Raw genomic sequence first — 25,286 nt, forward strand, 5'->3', positions numbered from 1 at the left:
GTCAGGCACAGCATGCTGCGCCTCTTCCAACTCTGAGTTACTTTTGGATCAGCAGGAATCACCTTTGCAAAGAACCGGAAGGTCTGGTCCCTCCCAGAGCAGTTTTAAAGGATTTAACACCTGGGCAAAGGTACATCTTAGAAAACATTTTTTTCCTTATTTCTGTCACTTCTGCACTCTTCTTTCCTTGTGAACATTAATTGTAATTTGGCATTTTTTTCCCAATCAAAAGTGTTTTTCTTTTAATTGCTCAGGCCTAGGCCACCCCAATAACTGTCCCCACAATAAAAAATTAAATGTTGAAATGCTTCCAGCACACACGTGGCCACTGAGCCAATGGCTCTGTGACCTAAGGCTCCCACAGTGTTTTCCCCCTCAAACCTTCCTCTTTAAGAGGGGCTGTGGGGTGAGGCTGGAGGCCCCCAGCCTCCCCACTGCAGGACAACCCACACCACAGCCCAGCTACCCATGACTCCCCATTTCACCACACAATCCCCTGGTTTTTGCAGGCTGAGGGGGCTTGAGCGTTCACTTACAGGTTCCACAAACTCAAACATCTTCCTCTCCTGGACCTCTTGCACCTTGAAGACGTACTCTAGAGAGACTTCGTAGAAATGCTGGCGAACCTGGTCCACCTGGCTGTCTGCCTGCGGATGGATTGGAGAGGAAACTCAAGTTCAGTACTGAATGGAAACACTTGGCCTTCTGACCAGAGCACACCTGGGTCTGATGGCAACATGGCCATGCAGAACAAATTCAGTTTCAGCCCCCAGTCATGGACTGGACAGATGGCATAGTGACAAATATAAACCTGATTCACATGAACACGCTTCACATGAATCTTCCTTCAGCCTATAAAAATGTTTTTGATGACTCATGTTCTCACCTCCCTGACAGCTGTGCAGAAAACACGCAGGAGAGGCGAGGAAAACGGGAAATCACTGCATACTTGACAAGAAAAGGCAATCCTCCACTCTCTGGAAAGCACCATGATGGGATCTGCCAGAGCATCCCAGGGCAAAGGCAGGTGGCACATACACCCACCACCAGCATGTCGCTTTGGTGGATCAGCAGACAGCAAATCTCCTCTGCTTTGAAAGCCCAAATGAGCGAAAACAGGGATATGCCCCAATCCCAAAGCCTAAAAATAACCCAGTCACGCACACGGAGCAGAGCTGCTGCACCAAAAGCAGTGTGAGGGACATAAGCATTCCTGGAATGTGTCACAGAATCCCAGAGTGGTTTAGGTTGGAAGGGACCTTAAAGATCATCTTGTTCCAAGCCCCTTCTATGGGCAGGGATACCTTCCATCAGACCAGGTTGCTGAGGTGACATTTTGCAAGTGACACTTTGCACAGAGCAACCTAGAGTGTCACTGGGGTTTTGCTCTCACAAAATCCAGCTGGCAAACACCCCCCTGGATGTGAAAAGCAGCTCGTTCCTGCTTCTCTGTGTGACACGCCCATGAAATGTCCCATTTCCCTCGTTGACCTGCCACCAGCTTTTGTGCTCACAGTGTGCAGGCTGAGGGAATCAGCAACCTGAGTTCTGAAAAGCAGAAAACATGATGCAATCATGTAACTCTGCCAGGAGTAAAACGGCAAATTAGACTCTGCATGTTGTTTAACTGGTCAACAGCCAAAGCAGCAGAGAATTCCCATGGTCTCCTCCTCTTCCCGCCTCACCACAGCAGTTGCACATGTGGCTGCTATCATCCTCCAGATGTGGACAGCTAGAGGTTAGGAAACAGAAAACACCAAATCTCCTGCATACAAGCACTCATCTCAGGAAATCACGGGGTACAGTGGAGCTCCAGACTCTCAGAAATGGGTGGTGTTAATTCCCAGAAATGCTGCACCTACCAGCACCTTTCCAGTGCACACACCTGCAGCCCCCACCCCGAGAGCCCCACAGCCAGCAGGGATGGTGATGGGTAGCCCCCAGGGAGGTGCCAGATGGGACCAGTGCTCCACCACGCCATGAATGCCACATCCACATTTCACAGCCCTCATGCTGGACACTCTTTCAAAGGCACTTCCCCTTGGTGGGGCCTGAGCCATCAAAACCATGTACACTTCCCAGTGCCTCGGGGAAGCAGGTCCCAGCACCCCAACTGGGAGCTGGTTCCAGCAGGCTCCAGCCTCCTCCTGCCTTCCCAGAAACAGTCCAAGTCAGTGTCTGGGGTGGGAGATGCCACCAGATGGCACCAGCAACCAGCGCTGCTCCAACGCACCTGCACAGCATCGCACCCCGCACACAGCCACTGCCTACACCCCCCGCACACAGCCACTGCCTACACCCCCCGCACACAGCCACTGCCTACACCCCCCGCACACAGCCACTGCCTACACCCCCCGCACACAGCCACTGCCTACACCCCCCGCACACAGCCACTGCCTACACCCCCCGCACACATCCCACACACAGCCTCCACCTACATCCCGCCTGCATCCCACACTGCATCTCCAGGCAGCCCCGCAGGGCCGTGCTCTGTCCAGGGCACAGGATCACACCTCTAAAAGCAACCGTTGTACCCTGACAGCCATGAGTGGATCCTTCCCTCGCTGGACAGAATTCCTTCCACTCCCGTGCCCATCAGTATCTCAAACATGAACTAAACCAGGGGTTCAGAGGGTCATTTAAAAGCCATCATCCCCTGGGACATAGGAGTGCTTCCATATGGGAAGTTATTTACAAGCCCAGAGGACAAAGCCAGCTTACAGGCATATCTGCCTGGATTCTGACCCCTCCTCAGCCCTGATCTGGCAGAAGATTATTACCTGTGCCACAGGTATTTCTGCTCTCAAGTTCCCAACTTTGCTGGGCATTGTCCCATCACCTGTGTTGTCCTGGTGCAGGAGCCTTGTGACCACGAGTGCCCCCAGTAAGGGATCAGGAGCACACCAGCACCATGCCCAAAGGCAAGGACACGCATACTGAGGGGACCAACTGCAGCACAGGGAATTTCAAACTTGGAAGAAGTGATTGAGAACTCAGTGTAGTCATCCAGTAAGAGCATTTGGCACCACAGCAAACCACGTCCTGAGTCAGGGATGGCTCCTAAAGCAGTTTAAAGGCACTAAGCCTGATCCCTCCTCCCCTGGAGCCCAAAGCAGCACAGTCACTTGCAGAGAAGGAGTTCAGCCATCCCTGATTTGTGCTGGCACACGGGAAGCCTGCAGCAGAACCAGTTCCCCTCTGTTACACTCTTTAATTATAAACCCTCTCTCCTTTTTGATTGCTATCCATTTTGGGATCTCTCTGATTTACTCACCAAAACAGCTCCATTCCCTTTCATTAAGGAAGAGGGGAAAACCCAGCACTCGCAGCCAGAATGATGGAAAAAATGAGTTTACAGTCAGGAGAACCATTGTTATAAGCTGGGTAAGGCATTCAAAAAGCTCTCCACAGTGACAGCCAGACATGGAAACACAGAGGTTGCTCTCACCTCCTGAAGCTGGGATTCTTTCTTCTTAGAAGACAAGTTCAAGTGCTTTTCTAGGACACCACAATACTTCTCAGTCTCCTTGTCGTATTTCTTTTTGGCATCCTACAAAACAGAACAAAACGTGTGACGCTGAACACAACGGCACCGGATTAGCCATGAGGACCCACAGCATCCGTGCAGCACACGGCAGGACAGCACATCCCAGGTGGGAGTTAACATGAGACAGGACTATGGCCTGGGGGCATCAGCTGGAAGCAGGTGAAGCTGCTTTTTTCTGTCAGCATCAGGTAGCTACAAGAAAGCAGCTTATGCTTCCAAAATCCAAGGCTTGGGGGAACTCCTCCTCTACTCCTGGGGCCCAATGCTTGGTAAAACACACAGACCAGGCCTGGTCCAAAGACAACAGTGAGGAAAGTGCTTTCAAACCAGAATATTACCAGAATTTCACATCCCACCCCTGCCAATCCTTGCAAGAGCTTCTCCTTCGTGTCACTCAGGACTATGACACAGTATGGCTGTTTATGGCAGGAGCGTTAAAAAAGGATGTCAACTTCACTTTCTTTTGTACTCCCATCCCAACCAGGCAATCCCGACACACCAGTACCAAATCCATGCTAGCACCTGCTCATAACCAGCTCCCTTCTGGAGGACTCCTCTTTGTCTTTTGTTTTCAGCTGCATGAGGCAGGGCAGCACTGCTGGGCTGGGCACCCCGCTGCCATGCAAACGCAGCCCCAGGCGCTGGCATGAGCTTCTTGCAGGCAGCAGCAGGTTGTTATAACAACAGGGAGCCACAGACAGTGGTTTTCATTTCAGAACAAAGGCAGGAAAGAAAGTGGGGGGGTCAGGCTGTCTCACAGCCACTCTCAGCCACACTGGCGCTTCCCTGTCCTGCCAGAAGCCGTCTGAGTTCCCGTGCGACACACCGGGGTGGGGAGTGCAGACCAGGGGGTTTGGGTGATTGGGAACCCCTCCAAGAAAATCCTAATTCTTGCTTGGAGTAAGGAAAAAGTTCACTTCAACTGGAATGTGATTTTTGGCCCTTGGCATGTTATTTGGTTGTGAGTGAACTCAGAACACTGAGGCTCCTCCTGGGAGCTGGTTCATCCCCGTGTCCCTCCCACAGCAGCACATCGCCTCCTCCCATGCCTGTGCCCATCCCTGCAGTGTGCCAGGTCCTGGCCACCTCTGTGGCTATCTCTGTGCAGCTCTGGGCTCTGCTCCTCTGCTTGAGTTCAGGCTCCCAGAGGTGACAGTGGGTTGGTTACCTTGGCAGCCCCGATCTGCTCCTTGCGGAACTTCTCCAGCGGCGTGATCAGCACCTCACTGGCATTCTCGATCTGTGGGCAAAGACAGACACAGCTCTGTTGACCTGTGCTGCTCAACAGCCTTTCCACAAAAACCCTCCCACAGCCCACAGACACCCACAGGCCTCACCCCTCCGGCTCTGCACTGGTTGAGGGGCTTGTACTAAACCTGTGAGCCCCCCCCAGCACCAGCACTGGTCATTTTCCAACAGCGAGACTCCATTTCTGATGCTTTTCAAGTGTTTCCCTGCCAAGGCCACCCTCCCCTCCCTCTGCTTCCCCTGTGGCTCCACCATGGGCAAGGGAAGGAGCATTGGGGTGGCAGCCACTGTCACCTCAGTGCCCAGGGTGCCACAGTAGAGCTGTGGGCAGCAGCAGCGGTGCCACAACCCCCTGCTCCCAGGGACAGATGGGGCCGTACCATGCGCATCCGCTCGTCCTCCAGGTTCCGCAGCACCGTGGCAAACTCCTGCAGAGACTTGGCTGGAAGGGACACAGTCAGCATTTAACATTCAATTTTTAAAGAAAGAGAGAAACTGAACAGGGTTTTTTTTTGTCTGTCTGTGTTTTGGGGGTTGGTGGTTTGGGGGTTTTTTTTATCCTCTTTGCTCCCTCTCCCTAGAAAGGTTTCAGCTGCCTATGGAATCAACTGGTAGCAGAGCAACCCCAGGACCAGGTTCCCACCTCCAGAGAGCAACACCCTCACCTCAAACCTGCCCTAGCCAACAGCTGGTCACTGACCAGCCCAATGGCGCAGCACTGGCCTCAGCTATGCTCAGGGCACGAGGGGCAGCTCACTCACCAGCACAGGGACCTGGAGCCAGTGAGGAGCTATTTCTGCTGAGACTGGGCACAAATAAACAAGTGAAGTTAAATCAGGGCTAAAGCTCCTTTGCTCTCCTGGCTCCAGACGATGTGCACAATAAGCTCTAAAAGTCCAGCTGGGGCAAGAGCAGGATAATGGGGAGGGAAGCGGCTGAAGCTGCTGCCCTGTGCCAGGAGAAGCTCTGTGGTGGAGCAAGGCCCAGTTCAGGGAGCACTACCAGGCTCAGCACTGCTGGTTCCCACCAGTACAGGGCCCTGTGCTCCTGCAGCCAGCAGTGAGACTGCTGCTCCTCTGCTTCAGGTCACAGCCCCTTGCAGTATATCGAGCCACAATCCAGATCCTGCTCTCCAATGCAAAACATCCAGATAACCAAGATGGTTTCAGATACAGGCAATCTTCTCTGCTTCTTATCTGGCAGTGACAGATTTAGGCCAAAAAACAAGTGATTCCCTGGGAAAGGCTTTGCTAATGTTGAACCAGGAGGAATATGCCATTTTCAGAGAACAGGAAAGCACCGCAACTCCTGGACCCCTTGGTGCCCTCACATGTGTTTCCCCCACTGTGCCCTGCTCAGGGATCTGGAGTGAGGTCCAGGAGCACCAGGACTCACCTATGCAGATCTCATCATCCGTTTCGGCGTCGCCGATGCAGCGGAATTTGAACTCATTGAGGGAATCCGCAAACTTGCGCTTGGCGGCCGACAGGTCTGTGGGAGAGGGGGAGCAGGGAAAACAGGGCTGTTAGAAACAGAAAAGTACCCCAACAGCAGGATACAGGCAGACACATAATCCCAGTTGGCAAACACCCACAGAGGAACCCATTCAGTGGGACCCCCAGCACCAGAGAAATCCCTGAGCACTGCCCTTCTGCACCCACCCCAGGACATTTTGGGGTCCCTCTCAGCAGCCCCCAAAATACCCTACAGTAGATAAAACCTCAGAACACCATGAGAACACCATGGGAGCCCAGGCCCAGAGCCATGGGGCAATGGCAAATGGTGACACACAGTGACGCTGCCCTTCAAGACACAGCACTTCTGCCAGGCTCCCGGTCCTGCTGAGGGAAGGCCCCACAGACATGTAATAATGCAGAGGTTCATTCTTCCCAAGCTGCAGATTCTCTCTGCGATCTGGATCCTATTAAGTTCTTACTCACAGTGACCTGAGTGGATCCAGGACTGGCTTTTTGAACGGGCCCCGTAACCCAGCACACACAGACATGGTCCTGGGCACCGTGAGGCCACTGGCTCAAAAGGGAAGTTGTGGCTGCCAGCACTGCCGGCGTTAGGAAGACACAATGTTCAGTCCCCTGTGCGTTTCTTCACTCAAAGCCCAAAATTCAAAATTCAGTGGTTTTTTCCCCCTTTCCAAGCACCGGTGGAAAACACGGTTGCACACAAAGGCCGTTTCCTCTTCTCAGACACCAACAGCCAAGAGATAACCACAATAGAATCCAAGTGTTTTGCTTTTCCCATGGGATAAGGGAGTTGGCAGCTTTCTCCAAGCATTAAAGCTGTTCTCCCAGTATTCCTGCTGACAGCCCTGGGGCTAATCCTGCCCAGTTCAGTCCTGGCTGCCTTTGCACCACTGCTTCCTAAGGCAGCAGAAAACCACTAAGCCACGGTAGGCAGGGAGAGGGAAGGCACCGGGAGCTTTCCCAGTGGAAAAGTACAGAGGGGGCCTTCTCCAAGAAGAAGGTTCACACATAACAGAATTTGCACTTTGCTCCCTGGAGGATGGAATGAGCACGGCTTACACCCTGCCAGTGCCTGGAGCTGCCAGGAATCTCCATTGGCACCTACAGATGCAAGCCATGTGTTTTTTGGGGGCAGCTTCCCCAGGCGCTCCTGCCAGGGTTGAAAAGAGAGACTCAGGGGGTTAGAGGGTTTGCTCCAGCTCTGGGGCTCAGTGAAGGGCACTGGGACAGCCCTGGGCAGCTCTTTCCACTCCCTACCACGGGCTCCTGCTGGTGCTGGGGGGGGCTTGGGGACTTTCACCCCGTCCCAGAGCCAAGTGGCCTCCTGCCTCCTCTGCAACAATAATGAAGATGACGTTAATGACTCAAGGAGCCACTTCCTCCCCCGCAGCCCCGTGCTGACCAGCAGCCACCAGCCACACTCTCCCCACATACACTGTGGCCTCCCTGAGCCCTTGGCCATGTTATGTGTGACACATCCCCACATGAACCATGTGACACCCCTTGTGCCCACTTCCAGCTGGGCAGGACCCCAGAGCCGGAGGTTGCTCCAGCACAGGGGATGACCACCCAGACAGAGTCAAGCTCCCACGGCCCAGGGCAGGGGAGGCATCATCCCTCCTGCTCAGAGTGAGGACGAGGTTGAGGCTCTGGGACCAGGCATGAGCCAGAGCGAAGCCGAGAAGCCCTTGGAACCAGCAGCACTGACAGCAGTGGCCCAGGGTGCTTATAAATAGGCAAGGGAGAGATGGAGATAACTCCTGGTGCCACAGCGATAAAGGATAAAATTAGCAGCAGGATCAGCCAGAAATGGAGAGAGGGGCACCCGTGGGGGCCCTGTCGTCCTCCCTGGGACACCGTGAGACCCACCCACACCCCAGCATCCCCATTTTCTAAAAGCTGGAACCTCTCAACTACATTTTGGGGAAAAAACCCTCCAGTGGAAGCTGGAATGCATGGTGAGAGCAAGGCAGCCCCCCCACACAGGCCAGCTCAGCTCCTGTGGGTTCTTCTTCCCAAGGGCTGTGAACAAGCAAACCCAAAATCCTACAAAGGCTTGACAGAAACTTCTGCTTCCTCTCATGCACGGGTAAAACCACACAGACACTGCACATGAGTCACAGCCGGGCTGTGCCAAGGACTCTGGAAGTTTTCCTTCCAAGTTCTCCACTGGCTTGATCAGTCAAGTGCAACATCAGGGAAAACCACCACAAAAAGCCTGAAAAATCATTCTGCCTGAGCAACACAACCAGCTCGGGTCGCAGTTCTCCTCCTAATCTTCATCACCTTCTATGGCTCCCCCTTCCCATCAGGGTTGGTGGAGATAGGAAGATCCCTTCGGGAAAGTCCACTTGACAGGAAACAGGCACACACACTACAAGTTCGAGGTCCAAGAACCTAAATAAAATCTCCTTTTAAATGTGATGCATCCTCCCTATCCACTGCATCCTCAACAGTCACAGCATCCTTGACATCCACCACAGGAACAGCAGGAAGGAGGACGGTTCCCAGCAGGACAGAGGGTAGCAGACTCACTTAACCCCTTTGCCTGTCCCTGTTCTCTCACACCCAGCTCAGGGGTCACCCCACATTCCTCCTCCCTCTGCAGCCAGGGAGCCAGGTAATTGCTGGCTGAATTCCTGTTCCAGCCATACACTCCCAGGCTCCCTCCAAACCCGGCTGAAGTCAATGCTACTCCAGGCCCCAGCAGCCCTGCAAGGGATCAGCAGCAAGGGAGCACCTCGTGCTCCCTCAGACCCTCCTCCTCAGCTACTGAGAGTCAAATCTTTCTCGGAAGTGGTTGCTGTGGAAGAGGATGTCAGGCAAGGAGCCTGACGTGGTTGGTATTTACATAAAAAGCCCCTTCCGAAGGAATTTGGAACTACTGGAAAAGGCCGTTTCTAGAAGGAAGATGTGATTTCACAACACTCCTTCATGTGTACAGCACCTCGGGCACTACAGGGATGACCCCATCCCAGCCAGGTTCACATCCAGCACCCTGGGAACAACAGGGATGACCCCACTCCAGCCAGGTCTACAGATGGTGCTGCAGAGGGGTAGCCCCAGGGACACATTGCTATGAGATGGGTCAGCTCTGCTCCCCAGGGCACAGGTGTCAGATCTAACATGTCCCTGGTTCAGGTGACCCAGTACATGGAGCCTCTACCACTTTGAAGGAGTAAGTTACACCACAAGCCACTCTCTCCTGATCACTGGTTTCCAGCTCCTTCCCCAGCTTTATTCCTCAGCTGGACACCTCACCTCTGTGCAACACCCCTGTCACACCTCTCTTTGAGTGTTTGAAACTTTTTCAGGCCTTTCCAAAGGGAACAGAGGTAAAGTGTGCTGAGAGCCTGGACAGATAAAGAGCAGGAGCAGTTCCCTTAAACCAAAATTCATAAGGAGCAGAGAAAAGATTGGAACTCCTCCACCTGCATGCTCCAGATGGACAGCTGGGAAACGGTTGACCCAGGACACAGAGGGGAACTGCAACACAGCAAAATGAGATGACGAGAAGACAAATGCCTGGTCCTGCTGCCTGGTCCCATGTTGGAAAGATCAGGTTGGCCAGAGAAAAGTGAAACTGCTGGCTCAGAGGCCAGGGCTCTCCCCACAGCTGACTGCAGCTAGTTTGCTACGTAAGTTAGAAAAAGTAAAAGGTTCAGCTGGGTCCAGGACAGGGGCAGCAGCAGCATGATGCCATGCATAGTTCAGGCTAAAGATAAACTTACTGTTGGGTCTGACCATGAAGGGTTAATGCTGCTGCAAAGGGGGAGCAGAGGATGCTGCTGCAAGGCAAGCTCCAGGCTCTGGGCTCTGACAGAGGCTGTGCTCACACAGAGCAGGATTTCTACACTTCCTGCAAAGAAAATTGCTTAATAGCCTATATTTAATGTTCAAGTGGACAACAGGAACCAGGACTCCTGCCCCTTCCTTCCCCCGTGGCAGGGAACAGCAGGAACAGTAGGTTCAGGCTGTATGTCCCCTGCAAGCCCCCACAGAGGGACAGGAGGGTCCCCAGTCCCCTGCTCCTGCCAGCAGTAACTCTGCCTGTCCCCATCAGCAGCCCCATGGGCCCAGGTGGGTCTGCCCTGGGAAATAGCCCAAATGCAGGAGCCCTGAGAGAGCAGACCCCCCATTTGGATGCAGAGAAAATGGGACACAACAGTTGGCCACTCTCGTGGCACCTCTGCAGCCCCACAGCTCCCCAGTCACGCAGCCAGCACAGAGCAACCCCATGGCAGGCAGGAGCCAGCCGGGATGGGTAATCCAGGGAACAGCTGCTCTAATCAGCAGCCAAAACAGCCGGATTACAGCCCGCCAAGGGTGCTTAGAAAGCAGCAATATGGTGTCTATCCCCACAGCGAGCACCCGCGAGCCGGGGTTGCTGGCACAACGCCACAGTGAGCCACTGTGGGGTCACACAACACCTCCCGTGCCCAGGGATACACAGGGATGGGGGGTTGGGAAAGGTCGAAGCTGGGAATGGTCAAAGCTGGGAATGGTCAACTGGACCTGACCCATGGATGCATGCAAGCACTCTGCACGGGACACTGTCCAAACCTGGCCCTGCAGTTCACACAGGAATCCAGCAACAAGCAATTCGTGCCTAAAAATCAGCATTTGCAGCTGCCAGCATCGAATTTTACCCTCCAGTCCCAGCCCGTGCTCTGCAGGGGTTGGCACCAAACATCAGGGCAGCATCGTTAAACGCTTCATTTGCTCCAGAAGGTTTGAATCCCCTCTCTGCACTTCCCAGTGAGGTCAGCAAAGCCCTGGTCCCACGAGACACCGCGGTCCTCTGGACCCAGCCCAATCCCCGAGTCCCTTCCATAGAGAATTAGCACTGATTTGTTTATTAAACAACTCCACTAGGCGGTTGGAGTTAATCAGTGATTTAGGATGGGACGGCAGCTGCTGGCAGGTTCCCCCTCTGAATCATCGTTGAGTAAATATATAAACCCAGATGGGAAGAGCCTACCCCACCTCCAATGCAGCTTCTGCCGTCATGTTCCCACACAAAAGCCCATGAAGAGGCTGCACTGGCTCAGCACACGTCAGACATGGAGCTCTGAGGGTGCCAAAGGCAGCAAGGTGACCCCAATGACCGGTGCAATGAGCTCAGTCCCTGCAGTCACCCCAGGCAGAACCCCCAAGGTGGGGAGAGCATCTCTGCCATGGCCCCACACCGCCCCCAGACCCCATTTTGGTGCCTCTTCCACACACACAGCCTCTAGCTGAAGGGCAGCACCAAGCCTCAGTTCAATGGCACACACAGGCAGGCCAAACCCCACTTTCCCAAATCCCAAAACCTAATTTGTATCATGGAAAGTATACAAACACATGCTACGAACCAGAGAAAAACCCAGAACTGCTCAGATGTGCTAAAGTTCAAGAAAAACTGAACAACCTGTCCAAGATGCCCCAAGACTGCAGATCCAGGAGGATGAGCTCCTGCTCAGCCTTTCTGTGCAGCCATGGGAGCGCCCGGCACTGCTGCCGGCCGAGGCATCCCCTTATGCCTCCCTTCACACACTCAACGTGGCTCCATACGGGAACACGTTTGCCAGAGGGACAGAGAACCCTTTGTGGGCTGAATGGCACCATTGACCGGGCTCAAATAGCAGATCGGATTTGAGTAACACACTGAAGACATGAATTATTTCCATGGTATTTTAAGAGATAAAGGTTCTGCGCTTCACGAAAAACAAAGTTCTCCCTTGGAAAGGACTGCCTGGTTGCACAGTTAAAATTATCCCCCACTGCCCACCAGCCCAGCACCCGGCCACGTCATCGTGCCACCCCCAAATCAATAATGTTTGGAGTTATCTTGGGAGCTTTGCCAGGCCAGGACATTTGTGCAAAGCTTCCCAATATTCCTGATGAAAGGCACTGAAGATCCAAAGGAAATGAAGCCAGAAGGACTGTCAGGTCCTGAGCTGCTAGCTCTGCATGTCCAGTGTGACATCCTGCAGTGGGACCGGGGCTGTGGCAGCACCGAGGTGAGAAGCTGTTCCCTTGGGCTCACGCTGCTACGGCCACCCTTCCATTTCCCCACGGTTTGAGGAAGCTGATGGTCAGTCAGAGCCCTTGCCCTTCTGCCCCACTTCTCCACCCTGCACCAGCCCTGGACTTCCTCAGGCTCTGGAGCCCCAAGCCCAGTGCTGAGCCTGCTCTGCCTCAGACACCCAGAGCAAAGGTCTCACTGCTTCTCTCCATCCTTCCTGTTCATCTTTACTTAGCACTTGTCCATCGCTTCCTATTGCAACAAAGCCCCAGCAGCCACTTTCATGACTCAGATCCTTATCTCACAGTGGCAGAGAAGCTGCAGAAGCCCAGCTCATGCAAACAGCTCTGTCTTTCCCCACTCACAGTGCCACCAGGATTGTGACACTGGTGGGAGAGAAACTGGCCCAGGCAGCAGGGACAGGTTAACAAAATGAAGTGTCCCTGACCACTGCCATGGGTCCCACCTGAAGGGACCCTCACTTCAGCACTGGGCATGTGAACCATCAAGCCTCTCTATCCCACAAGGAAAGGAAGACATGGGGAGACTCCCATCTGTCCTGCATGGAAACTCTGGATGATTTTCTCTACTTGCCCGAACAGGATTTTTACAGCAGGAACCACTCCAAAGTGAAGTGCTCCGTTTTGTGCCCGGCAGAGTCTGGCCCTGGCCCAGCTCTGCATTAATCAGGTTATTTTGATGAGCTGCAGCAGCTCTCGGCTCAGGGACATGGGGGAGGGTGGACAGAGGTGATGCTGGGTGGGGATAAAGGACAGCCACAGAAGACAAAATGTCCCGAGAGCTCTCGGCGCAGGTGTCGGGTTGACACAGCAATGCAAGCCAGCCCTGCCTGCAGTCAGGACATGGAGGAACATAAAACCCATAAATGATGCAAACTAACCCCGGAAAGGCTTCCCATTCCTGGAGAGGCTGAGGAGACAGATGTCTGCAGCTGCAGGAAGGCACAGCCTAACGCGGGTCCTCGCTCCCAGCAAGGAGCAGCCAGACTTGGAGAAACGCAGGAACCTGCCAGAACCCTGCCAGCAACACTGGGAACTGCTACAGAATTTCCAGGATGGCCCTGGAAGATAAGGGGCCTGAAGCCAGGTACTGCCAGCCCGGCAGGCAGCTTCCAGGCTGACCATCACCGTGTCAGGAATCAGCACATCAGATCAGCCACCCTCTGACTGCCCAGCACCGAATAGAGCCCTCCATGCCCCCTGCCCAGGGGGCCTCCTGGTGCTCTGCACAAACATAGCAACACCCCAGTCCTCCCACAGCCTCCAGAGCATCACTGCCCACAGTTCCCGGTGGATCACAGCCCATCTGCCCCCTGGGACAGGGCAGCATCACCCAGGTGCCACCCCTGCTCTCTTGAACTGGCCCTGGACACAGAGCATTTCATGCACTTAGCAGCAAAATAAAACGGGATTTCTCCACTTCCCCCCCCAACTCCATGTCTGGCACTTTTCCCTGTGCTTATTTTTGTTCACATCCTGGTGTTGTTTTATGACAGAGCCCCCCGTCCCGTCCCAGCCAGCACAGTTTGCTGGGCAGGTGGCCAAGCATCGGAGCAACAGGAGCTCAGGTGGGAGCAGGCAAAGTCTCTGAATAAAATCAAATGTAAATATTCACCACTACGAGACAGAGAAGGGACGCATCCAAACAGCAAACATGGGCAACAGCTTAAGTGCCTGGAAAACATCAGGGACATGGAAATGGAAAACTACTGCCCCAGCTGGCATTTCCACGGGCAGCCAACTGCACAAGTGAACAATATGAGGAAGCAGCAGTGAAAATCCACGTATCCCAACCAGGTCCAGGGATTTAGGCACAGCACTGGCTCACAGAGAGAGATGGCAGACCTGTGGAGTACAGTTGTCTCACTGCACTGAGCTGCCTGACCTGCAAACCCCAATCCCTGAACACTATTCCCAAAGCAAGGGGTTTGAATATCACATTTACCCCACACCTGCACGCTGCCCCACTGCTGTTGCTCCAGGCAGGTTGTGTAAATGCCTTCAGCCTTACACCTGCGAGTAAAGCACCTCCAAAAGCAGGTGGAAATGCCATGTTTTTCTCAGAGCTCCCCATTTCCCCTAGTTTCCTCGCTGGGGAGGGCAGGTTAGTGTTAGTGTAACACTGCCTTGATAACTATAATTTCTCCTCTAAGCCTTTTCCTCACTGTGCCAGGGGAGGTTCAAGTTGGACATTAGGAAGAATTTCTTCAGGGAAAGGGGTGGTCAGGCACTGGAAGGGGCTGCCCAGGGAGGTGGTGGAGTCACCAACCCTGGAGGTGTTCAAGCAATGACTGGTGGTGATGGGTGACAAGGTGGTGATGGGTCACAGGTTGGAGTTGATCATCTTGGAGGACATTTCCAGCCTAAATCATTCTGTAATTCTGTGATTCCTCTCCAAACCCTGGCACAACCTACAGGAAGGCAGCAGATGACTTTACCCTCGTTGCCACAATATTTCATCGACTGGAGCCTGGAATCACATTTCATTAGGACAGAATGCCCTGCCCGAGACAGCTAATCGATTTAGAGGACACTAATCCAGAAGAAATTTGCTCCTGACCGAGGCAATGCCCATTAGCAGAGCAGAAGGCCAGGCGGGGGTCTGGCTGGGAGGGGGGTCCTGGGACGGGGGGGCTATAGCAGAGCCCCCCACCAGGCATCATGCAGGGCAGGAGCAGATGCCTCAGGCACCACCCCACATTTGGATTAGTCTGTTATTAAACCTAATTAGTTAATAGGTGGGCCGCAGGGAGACAGCTTGATTTCTCAAGGGGCAGGCGCCAAAGCATAGGGGTCCCCAGGGGACAGTGGGTCGAAGGACTCTCATGATCCAGGTGGGGAAGGGACCCACACCCTGTCCCTGCAGGCAGGACAGGACATCCCAGCACATCCCAGTTGGCCCAAAGCGTGCAGTAGTGCCTCCCCTCTCTCGGGTCCCCATCCCAGGGGCTGTGCCCACAGCCAGAGCAGGGAAATGGGGTCAGCTCCCTTCCCCTCCAGAAGCGGTTCTGCACAACCAGCTTCCTTCTCCTCCCAAGGAGGCTGCGGAAATCCTTTTGTCTCCAGTGCTCCACCACGTCAGCTGTAAGAACAGGAAAAATCCCACCGTGCTCACAGGAACATCACTGGCAAGTGAGTCAATTTTTCCTGCTCTGGCAGGAAAAGAAATATAAATTAAAATCTCCAACAGAGCCTAGGAAGGCACACAGGGTGAGAACAGGGATGCACAGCCCAGAGTGCATCACAGAATCATGGAATAGTTTAGGTTGGAAAAGCCCTCTAAGTCCTCAAATCCAGTCGTTTCCCCCGACACAGCGAAGGCCACCACTGACCATGTTCCCAAGTGCCACATCCATACATCTTTTAAATCCCTCCAGGGATGGTGACTCCACCACTGCCCTGGGCAGCCTGTTCCAGTGTCTGATCACTCTTTCTGGGAAGGAATCACTGCCTTTAACCTGGGCTTTCTCCCGGAATTCACGGGAGACACCCAATGCTCTCCTCTGCAACGGTTGGAGTTTTTGTGAAACATTGCTAAGCAACCAGCGCTCAGCGAGGGCATTGCTGTGGACAGACGCTGTTTCAGCTAGAAAAAGAATATAAAAACAGCAAAGGGATGCTGTGGCGGGCAGCATTACGGAAAAGGCACATGCCAGCTCATTTTACAGGTCACTCAGCTGGTGCAGAGAACCCTTCACACTTCCGTCGTTATGGATAATGGAATAGCAGAACAGTTTGTGTTGGAAGGGACCTTAAAGCTCATCGCATTCTACCCCCCTGCCATGGGCAGTGACACTTTCCACTAGACCAGGTTGCTCCAAGCCCTGCCTGAGGGTCCAAACTGCAGGGAAGGTTGAGGAAGCAGTACCCAGGCCCTTTGCTGGCCCCCAGTCCCCACGCTGGCACGGGCAGCCCCGGCCCCCACACGGCATGGCTGTGCCCGCCGCTCCACGTGCGGGAGCCAGATGGTCCGGAGGCTGGTGTGCTTCCCACAAACTCCAGCTAGAAACCGTCTTGGCATCACTGCAGAGACATCCCCTTCCCTCTCAGCACCACAGTCCCCACGCCACAGAGCATCTTGCGGCTACCATCCCTCCCACCATCCCTCCCCAGCGTACATCCTGCACCCCAGACATGCCATGACTCCCCAGCTCCCATCAGCAGGTGGGAGCGGAGGCAGAGCAGCGCAATTTCCAGTTTCTCCAAGTCACACCAGGGACCATCCTTGCTATTAAGAGTTTGGGTGATGCCCTAAAGATCCCACCTCGTCAGGAGCCCGCAAACCCAGGGTCACCAGCCGCTTGCATAGAGCAGGTGGAGCCACCTTTGGCGCAGGGAGCACGCCAGGAAAACAGGGAAAACAGCCTCGTCTCCGCCGGCCGCGGTGACAGCCGCTCGTGTGCCCGGGGGAGGAGGAGGATGATTCACACTGAAGTGAACAAGCTGTGCAGGTTTTGGTACGAGTTCCCCCTCGCTTTGCCTCCCCTCCCACCCACCTCGGTCACGCTACAGCTACTCATCACACCGCAGTTGAGCCCAGATCCTTAAAAGTGATGGATAAAAAAAGGCCAAACCCGGCGATGGATCCCTGGTACAGCCCGTCCTCCTGCTGTCCCACTGCTGAATGGTGCAGAAGGGGCTCAGAACACCCCAAATCAGAACCACAGCACAGGCAGAGTTCGCTTGGCCACACTGCCGCTGCCCCTCGGACAGGGTGGGGGGACTGAAGCCCCTCTGCTGAGGCGGAGGGATGCCAACCCCTGAGCACCCCTGCCCTGTTTTGTGCAGGGATGCTGCCTGGTCATGGCAAGCCCATGCCTTGTCATGGGGTTCAGGAAGAAGCGAGAAGCACACAACAATTTTTTAGGGTGCCTGTGCAGAGAGGGTGAAATCAAAGGAGTTGATGGTCCCACTCTGCCAGCCAGGGAGGGGGCTGGCAGTACAGCAAGGGCAGACATTCCATCCCAGCTAAGGGCTCCTGTGGGCTGGGATCAGCCAGGAAAGCACCACGTGTGCCAACCTGCAGAAAGTACAGGGACACGCAGAGCCGGCACCGCCGCTGCCTCCCACCCTCCCCGCAGCAACCATGGGAACGGCATTTCCTCACATGGATTCCAAACGTCACTGTGAGCTGCTACCCTCAAAGGAAAGAAAAAGAAAGGAAATCTAAAGAGCCCACTGCTTCCAGCCCATGTCCAGGGCACACAGGTGATGCCATGCATGCTGCATGCACCTCTCAGTCTGGCAGCATTGCAGGGAGAACAAATGGAGACAGAAGATGCAGCTGTGACAGCACACCCACAGCCTTGGAAAAACAGTCTCTTGACCCAAATCAGGCAAATCTGCTCCACGCTGGAAGTGTGAGCAGGATGTAGCAGATACTTAACTCCTGGTGCTGGAGGAACACTGGGACATCCAACCTGCCCCTTCACATGCCCTTCCCCAGGACCATCCACCTCCAGCTCAGATTCACTCCCTGGACACTGGGGTGTGACATAAGGCTACACCAGTTCTGGCACTGTGGGAGTTCCAGCCCATGCCTCTCTGAGCTGCTGTTTATTCCAGTCCATCCCCCTCCAGCCCAAAAGGCTGAGTTTAACCCGGCATGGGACACACACTCAGTGCAGGTGCCATGGCCAGGCAGGCAGCCAGCCTGCGGCTTCTCCAGGCTCCATCACCACACCAGCATATCAAGACATGTGCCCAGAGGTGCTCCATGGCACACTCCCAATTAAGGAGACCTCCCAGCCCTGTGTAATGAGCCTTCTGTCAGCATAATTTAAAAGATGTAATCACGACACAGCCTCTCCTGCACACCCAAACCCTTCCGCTCACCAGCTTCCCTCTCTAGCACTGCCAAGAGGCCAGTTCTGGCTCCAGCTCAGCAGCTCATGGCATCTGTTTGGTGGCTACCACAGGACTCGAGAAGTCCACTCCAACTGGGGTTCCCAAACTGAGGGGTCATGGCTGGGGCAGGAGTACCCCTGGGAGATGGGCGAATGGTCCCCAGGGCTGCTGTGAGGAACCTCCAACACAGATCACAACCACAGCAGCACACATGGGTGAGCCACTGCAGCATCCAGGCAGGGCAAGTTTCCCTCTCAGGTAGGATAAGCATGCAGCCCTCTGGAGCCAGCACTGCTAGCACTACAGTCCCTCCAGGGATCACAGTGCAGACCCACCATCACAAAAAAAGAGCATCTCCCAAGCAGGAACACATTCCTGTTGCTAATTTCCACTGGGGAGGAAGAGCAGGAGCTTTCAACTTGTGCCGAAAATTAAGCAGAGTATTATCACCTGTCCTACTCCTCCTTTGAATAAAATCCCAGGCAAGCTATTAAAGATGTGGCTGCACAAGCCACACAGGTCATGCAAAGAAGAAGTCCTCCGTGCCTTTGGCCCTGCTGGCGCAGGACTGACTGGGCTGTAATCACATCCCTCTCCATGGCCCAAAGTATTCCCTACACCAAACATTTCCTACAGGAAGGAAGAGGAGAAAACACATCCTGACACCACGGAGGAGCCACGTTACACCTTGGCTAGGTGAACGAAGCAGGAAAAATCAGCAGCAAATCATTTTACCAATCAAACCCCAAACCCACGTGCTTTCTCCCAGACCAGCCCTGTGGTTTGCTCACCTGGCCAAGGTGGGGGTAAAACCAGGGGGGGGCCTGGCTGTGGCCCACCACACTAGGGGTGGAGGCAGGGACTCCAAACCCTTCTGAGCACAGGGCAAGCTCTTTGGGCAACACTGGCTCCCACCACCCAGGAAGGTACTCGAGTCTCTTCCCGCATGGACGCTCCGGGAAATCCTCCTGTGCCGCAAGGCAGCAATTCCCCAGCTCTGGGAAGATGCTGCAGGTGACTCACCTTGGCCACCCCACACCCAATGCTGCTTGTGGGCGGCTGGCACCAAGCGCTCAATGGCAGCAGCCAAACATCAATTCTCATGGCACAACTGGAGCAGAACCGAGTGCCAGCGGTCACAGCAACCCAGCGGGGGAGTTACTTTTGCACAATGCTCCTTTTCCTCCAAACGTGAGCCTGCAAAGTCCGGGACTCTCCTGGCCAGCAGCACAGCTCTGAGCACTCATGTTTGCACCTGCACAAACAGGGAGCTGTTCCTGGAAAGGCCAGACCTAAACCTCTGAACCTTGATCACTCCACTCCTGTGCAAACATGGTGGGAAGGTTTGGGCTTTGGGGACCAGAAGGGCAAAAAGGATGAAAATAACCTACAGTGGGCTTTGGGTTCCTCCTTCCCAGCACCAATGGGGCCCAAGGACCAGTCACTCCAGATAGAACTGGATTACAAAGCAGCACAAGACAGGGTATGTCCCCAAATACATTTGAGGGCTTTTCCCCTGCAGAGCCACACAAGGGCATTTTGAGTGCATGGCACTCTGTTACAGTCTACCTGCCCTCTGCCCACTCGAGTCAAGGCTCCCCCAGACCCACTCGCCAGGGAGACCGAATGTGCTGAGCCAGAGGCCATGTAGAACAGGAAGGGAGAGGCAGTGACAGTGGCAAATTGGGCAACTGAAGGTATCGGCCAGTCTGAAACATTTCCTTATCACCCGCCTAAGCCTTGTTTGTGTCAAAAGGGAACTAAGTAAACACTGGGCAAAAGTTTCACTTTCGTTTCCAGGCTGTTGCACAATCAGTGCCAGCTCCATTCACTGCTGCCCCACAGCCATGGGCACAGACGTTTTATAAAGGGTCGATTTCACCAAGATGCTGCTGAGATGTGGAACAGAACCCGTGTGCAAGAACATCCCAGAGCCCAGCACACCAACAGCACCACCAGGAACTGCCCCACCGCCCCACTTCACGTTTTAAGCTGCACAGCAACCCCGGAACTGGATTTGTCCCAGGAAAAACTCCATAGCTGCAGCAAAAGCCCTGCTGGCATCATCCCTGGCAGCACAGGCCACCACCACCACCCTGGTACGGTGCAGGCACACAGGGGTCATCCTAGGGGGTAACTCATTAAAATCACACCTTGCAGGCACAGAAGGGCGACCACACTTCTCAGTCAGCTACATGCACCAGCTGGAAACCTCAGCCAGGAGCAGGGGCAAACCCCAGCTGCTCACTGCAGCCAGCATGGGACAGGCTGGTGGAAGGCAGAGCTGGCATGAGACCTGTGAGACGGTACCACAGCATCTCCCCTGGGAAGCCAGTGGGGCCAGAGAAGCCCCAAGCCGCTGCAGGATCGAGGTCCACCCCTGCATCATCCCTTTCCCGCATCCCCCTTCAGTCCTGCCCTTCCTCACTGCCAGCCACAGCTCTGTGGTGACCCAGACAAAAAACAGCCAAAGGAAAAGTGATCCAACACACCAAACCAGCCCAACTTTGCCTTTCAGGGCACGGGCACCTCCGCCCTTCCCATAGGAGCCCAGGGCATGGTACAGCCCCTCAGGGTCCAGCCCTTGTGCCCCTCATGGGGAGAGGGTTCACAGAGCCGGCCCCATCCCAGCCCCGCCACATAAATGAAATTGCAGCCTCTGCCATGGGAGCGCGGCAGCAGCCGGGGCGTGGACGGGTTCGGTGGCTTCAAATTAGTGCCTGGGAGTTGGAAGAAGCAAAACAAACCAGCAGAAACGTGGCAGGGCACCGGGCTGCGCCCAGTGCCTGAAGGGGGTGACAGCCCCATCGCCACGGGGACATGGCGCCTGGCAGGACAGGGAGACACGGAGGAGGAGGGTGCCCAGCTCAGCCCCCCGACGCGGTGTGGGGGAGGCGATGGCTGGCAGCCACCTGCACCCCCACTCCTCCATCTTTACATGTGCTGCTTGTCTTCCAAAGCAAGCTGCAGACATCTCTGCACCACCATCTGGGCACCTGGACTCTATATCCCCCTCCATGGAAGCAAAGGGACTGGGACGAGCTGCTGGCTGGGACACAGCTCCCTGCCTGCCCCTTTCACAAGCACAGGGACACACAAAGGGACAAAATACTTCAGCATCCCTGCTCCCACTGGTCACCACAGCTTCTTCACTAGAGAACGAGTTTCACGGCACCCAGGCTTCGAGTTCATTATTTATGTCACACTCGAAATCTTTGCATCTGCAAAACTTTCTGAATAATTTATGGTGGTGGATCAGGGAGGAAGAGGGACACGTTTTGCTGAAAACCAGGTCACTCCGAATACCAGCCAAGCAGCGAAGGGAGACAATGGAAACGGGTACAGAAACTCACTGGGGAGAAAAAAATCCAACAGCATTTATCTATATACATATACACACACACACTCCAGAGATGCCATCGGCATCTGAAGACATTTAGCAAGACCAGCCCTTCAGCAAATGAGGATCATTTTCAACCTTCTAAATTTATTTTTTCTCTAAGGGAAGGATAAAGAGCTGAGAATCAGTCCCATTTCCCTCTGTACCTCGTGAAGGGCAAATGCAGGGCAGTGCAGCCCCTTCACTAAACTCTGGCAGAGACACTCTTACATGCCCTTATCCAGTCTCACCATCCCTGCACACTGGTGTTGGCATGGGAGCTGCAAGGGGCCAAGCAGTAAACAGGAGAACACTCCTGTCCAGCACTGCTGAGGGCTCTTCCCCCCTCCAGCACCTTCTCCCCACCACAGCCTGTCCAAGCTGATACACAAGGAGTTACGTTCCCACCACGCCTGTCTTAAAACAAAGAGGATGTGAAATGTTCAGCAAAGGCAAGAGGAAGGAAAATGAGCAAGGATATTGCCAAGACCTCACGTAACTCCCATTGCAGGCCACCATGCCGTGCCAAGGGCCCAGACGCCCTCCAAGCTGCTCCTTCCGAGGGTAGCGTGCTTTGAGCCAGGGGTCTGCTGCTCCCTGGGCCTGCCTGGCTCCACATCCACATGCCACAACAGCTGAGGAGCAGCATGCAGACAAAGACAGTCAGATAAGGCCACCATGCCCAGCAATGGGGAGATGAACAATTTGGAGGCACCAAAGAAAAATAAAAGCTGTGTAAGAGATGCAAGATCCGGTCACAGCCAGGAATGGCTCCAGATACCACCTGTACTGACTGAGAGGGGTGACATCCCCAGCCCTGAAACATCCCCATCCCCAGACATGAGAGCAACATCAAGCAACAGGCAGCAGAGCAGCTCCCTACTTCTGCAGCATCTCCATCCCTGCTGATGGATGCCAGAATGAGACACATCAGACCTTGCTCATGAGACACATCAGACCTTGGACCCAACACACTGAGGGTAACACACACTGGGAAAGCTGGGACAGATCCCGTCCAGTGCCAGGTCTGCTGAAGCAGTCAGAGGCATCATAGCTCGGAGCAGCCGCTCAGCCAGTGAAGTCGCTCCTACAGCAGCAGAAGGATGTACAGAGTGGCCAAGCATCCAGCCAGGAAGGGAACACCCCTCCCCAGCCTCCCAGGCAGTGCCCTGCCCCACACACCCCCAAACCTTCCCCCAAAACACCCTGCAGACCGTGCCACATGTGCAGGGGACATGTTGCTGATTCACATTCCAGCAGAATCGGTGTTATTCCTGTCCCTGCAGCCTGGGCACCCGTGGAACAACCCCCAGGCCCCGTACAGGAATTAAGGGCTAATCCAGGAACGCATTCAATAGAGGCTACAAAACAATTCAGCCATAAAAACATCCTTATCTCTGGAGGTTGGAGAGCATTCTTCCTGCCCCAGTGCAGCAGCCTGGGGCACGGGGCTGTGCGGTACAGCCACGGCCAGTGGGACAGGAGCCCACCAACAGCCACGAGCCCGCAGGGGCTCACAGCACACTCCAAAATACCTGCACACAGAGTGACTGGGGCAAAGACACAGCCGGCTCCCTTGGCCAGCACCTGCTAAACGTGCCCAGTGACTAAACCCAGAGCCGAGCACCTTTGGGACGCACCAGTTAACTCCTAAAATGTATTTTCAGTGAAGAACAATGCTGTAGGATTTGTTCTGGGATAAAATGAACACTCCAGGCAGGGCCAGGCACTGGCTGCCTTCAGCAAACGCTTCACAGCAGAATGCATCTCAGACCTCCAGAGTCATAAAAGTGACAACAGCTGTCAGATTTGGGGTTTATTTTAACCCAAAATGCCAAGAATTGGTACAATGGGAGTCCACGTAACCCAGATGTTAGCAGCTGCTACTCCAGAGCAGGGGAACTACACCCACAGAGCTTAGTGTGAGGTCAGAAGGGAAGGGAGCAGGAATCAGCTCTCCCAGGAATGGACAGGGTGGTGGACTTGACCAGATCATCACCTGCCTGCACATTCCAGGGCAACACCCCTGCCTCACAGCCCCACAATGACCCTGCTGTGTCCCTGAGGCTGGGCTGGGGCATCGCAGGTGATGCTACAGGGGCTCCTGTGGTGATGGCACAGGTGTCTGTCGTGTCCCTCTGTCTCCCCATGGCACCAACCAGGGCAAGCTGAGCCTGGTGAGGTAACCACGCATGCTGCCAGCCTGAAACCCCCTGGCTGGAGAAATGCCCTGTGATTTGGGCCAAATAAACTTAAAAAAAGGAAAAGCCCCAAATAAGCCTGTGGGGGAAATAGCAGAACAGAGACACAGCTCAAGGAGCAGCCTACCCACCACGGCACCCCAAAGGTACAGCCCACCCCACCATGGCAAGGGGTGGCCATGCAGGTGTCCCCAACCTCAGCTGTGGGAACAGGAGCCAGCCCAGCCTGGGCATGAGGGGGAACAAGGATGCTGCCAGCCACAGGTGAGGGTCTCCCCAGCCCTGGAGCCACAGCCTGGATTGCTGCATCCCCCTCCCACCCAGACCTCACCATAGTAGTTTGCAGCTTTGCCCCCCCCCATCATCTACACTTCCCCATTGGGGATAGAGGGGTCAGCCCGGTCAGAGCCACAGTGGGGGCACTGGGCACCCCCCACCCTGAGCAGCAAGGGGACAGAGGACAACTGGAGGGGTGGGCACAGCACCAACCCATCACCCAGGCAAACCACTCCCAAAGGATGCAACCGCTAAGGGCCATGGACTGGGAGCTGGCAGACCAGACTACACACGTCCCATGACCACGCACAACCCGGTGGACCAGGACCAGTACCAAACATATCCCAATGGACCATGCTCATGTACATCCTCATAGACCAGGACCAGAACCATGCACATCCCGAAGGATCCATCCTGATGGACTACACATATGCAGATAGACTAGGACCAGGACTCAGGACCACACATGTCCCCAGCGACCACAGACAGGCACATCCTGATGGACCACGCACGTCCCGCTGGACCGGGACCAGGCACATCCCAGTGGCCCAGCCAGACCACAATATGCAGGGGGGACAGGAGTGGGTGCAGGTGGCCCCCGATGGAGCAGAAGCCCCCAGCCCGGCCCGGGCAGCGCGGGGCACAGCGGGCGGGCCGGGGCTAGGGGAGCAGCCGGGGGTCGCGGGGTCCCGCCCCGGTCCCGCACTTACTTTTGAGGGCGGCGACGAGCGACTTCCCGTCCTTGATGAGCTCCTTGATGAACTTGTTGGTCTTGTCCAGCTCGGCCTCGTGGGAGCGCAGCCTCTCCCGGAACTGCGGGCTGTCTAAGCAGCACTCGCTGAACTCCAGCGCCGGCAGCCCCATGCTGCCGGGCACCGCGGGGGGAAACCGGCAAGAAACCGGGGAAAAAGGAAAAAAAAAAATCAAAGGTTTGCTAAGGCGAGGCGCGCAGCCGGCCGTGCGGGGAGCCGGTGGGAGCGCGGTGCCGGGCCAGGCCGGGCCGAGCCGGGCGGAGCGGGGCCGGGCGGAGCGGCGGGAGCGGAGCCGCGGCGGGGGCGGAGCTGCCGCCGCTCTGGGGCCGCCGCCCGGGCCGGGCCCGCGCCGCCGCCGCGCCACGCCCCCCGCGCGCCGACAGCCAATGGGCGGGCCCGGCACCGCCCCTCCGTGCCCGCTCAGCCAATCGGCGGCGGGGGCGGGGAAGGGCCCGCACGGGGCCCGGCCCAGCGGCTCCCGCACCTGGGCCGGACCCGCCCGCGGGCAGCGGCGACACCGCTGCGGCG

General features: G+C 55.3%; 1 protein-coding gene across 1 annotated transcript in view; it reads right to left on the reverse strand.

Moving 5' to 3' along the window:
• The window catches only part of ARHGAP26 (Rho GTPase activating protein 26), a 116,396-nt gene extending 91,368 nt beyond the window's left edge, over positions 1-25,028 (reverse strand). The window contains 6 exon segments of the mRNA XM_032702980.1: positions 537-647; positions 3,449-3,550; positions 4,716-4,787; positions 5,176-5,237; positions 6,191-6,286; positions 24,717-25,028. Of these exon segments, the coding sequence (XP_032558871.1) occupies positions 537-647; positions 3,449-3,550; positions 4,716-4,787; positions 5,176-5,237; positions 6,191-6,286; positions 24,717-24,870 (597 nt within the window). The 5' untranslated portion in view covers positions 24,871-25,028.
• Between the last annotated feature and the right edge of the window lie 258 nt (positions 25,029-25,286).

The sequence above is a fragment of the Chiroxiphia lanceolata genome, chromosome 15 (genome assembly GCF_009829145.1).
Source record: "Chiroxiphia lanceolata isolate bChiLan1 chromosome 15, bChiLan1.pri, whole genome shotgun sequence".
Lineage (NCBI taxonomy): Eukaryota > Metazoa > Chordata > Aves > Passeriformes > Pipridae > Chiroxiphia > Chiroxiphia lanceolata.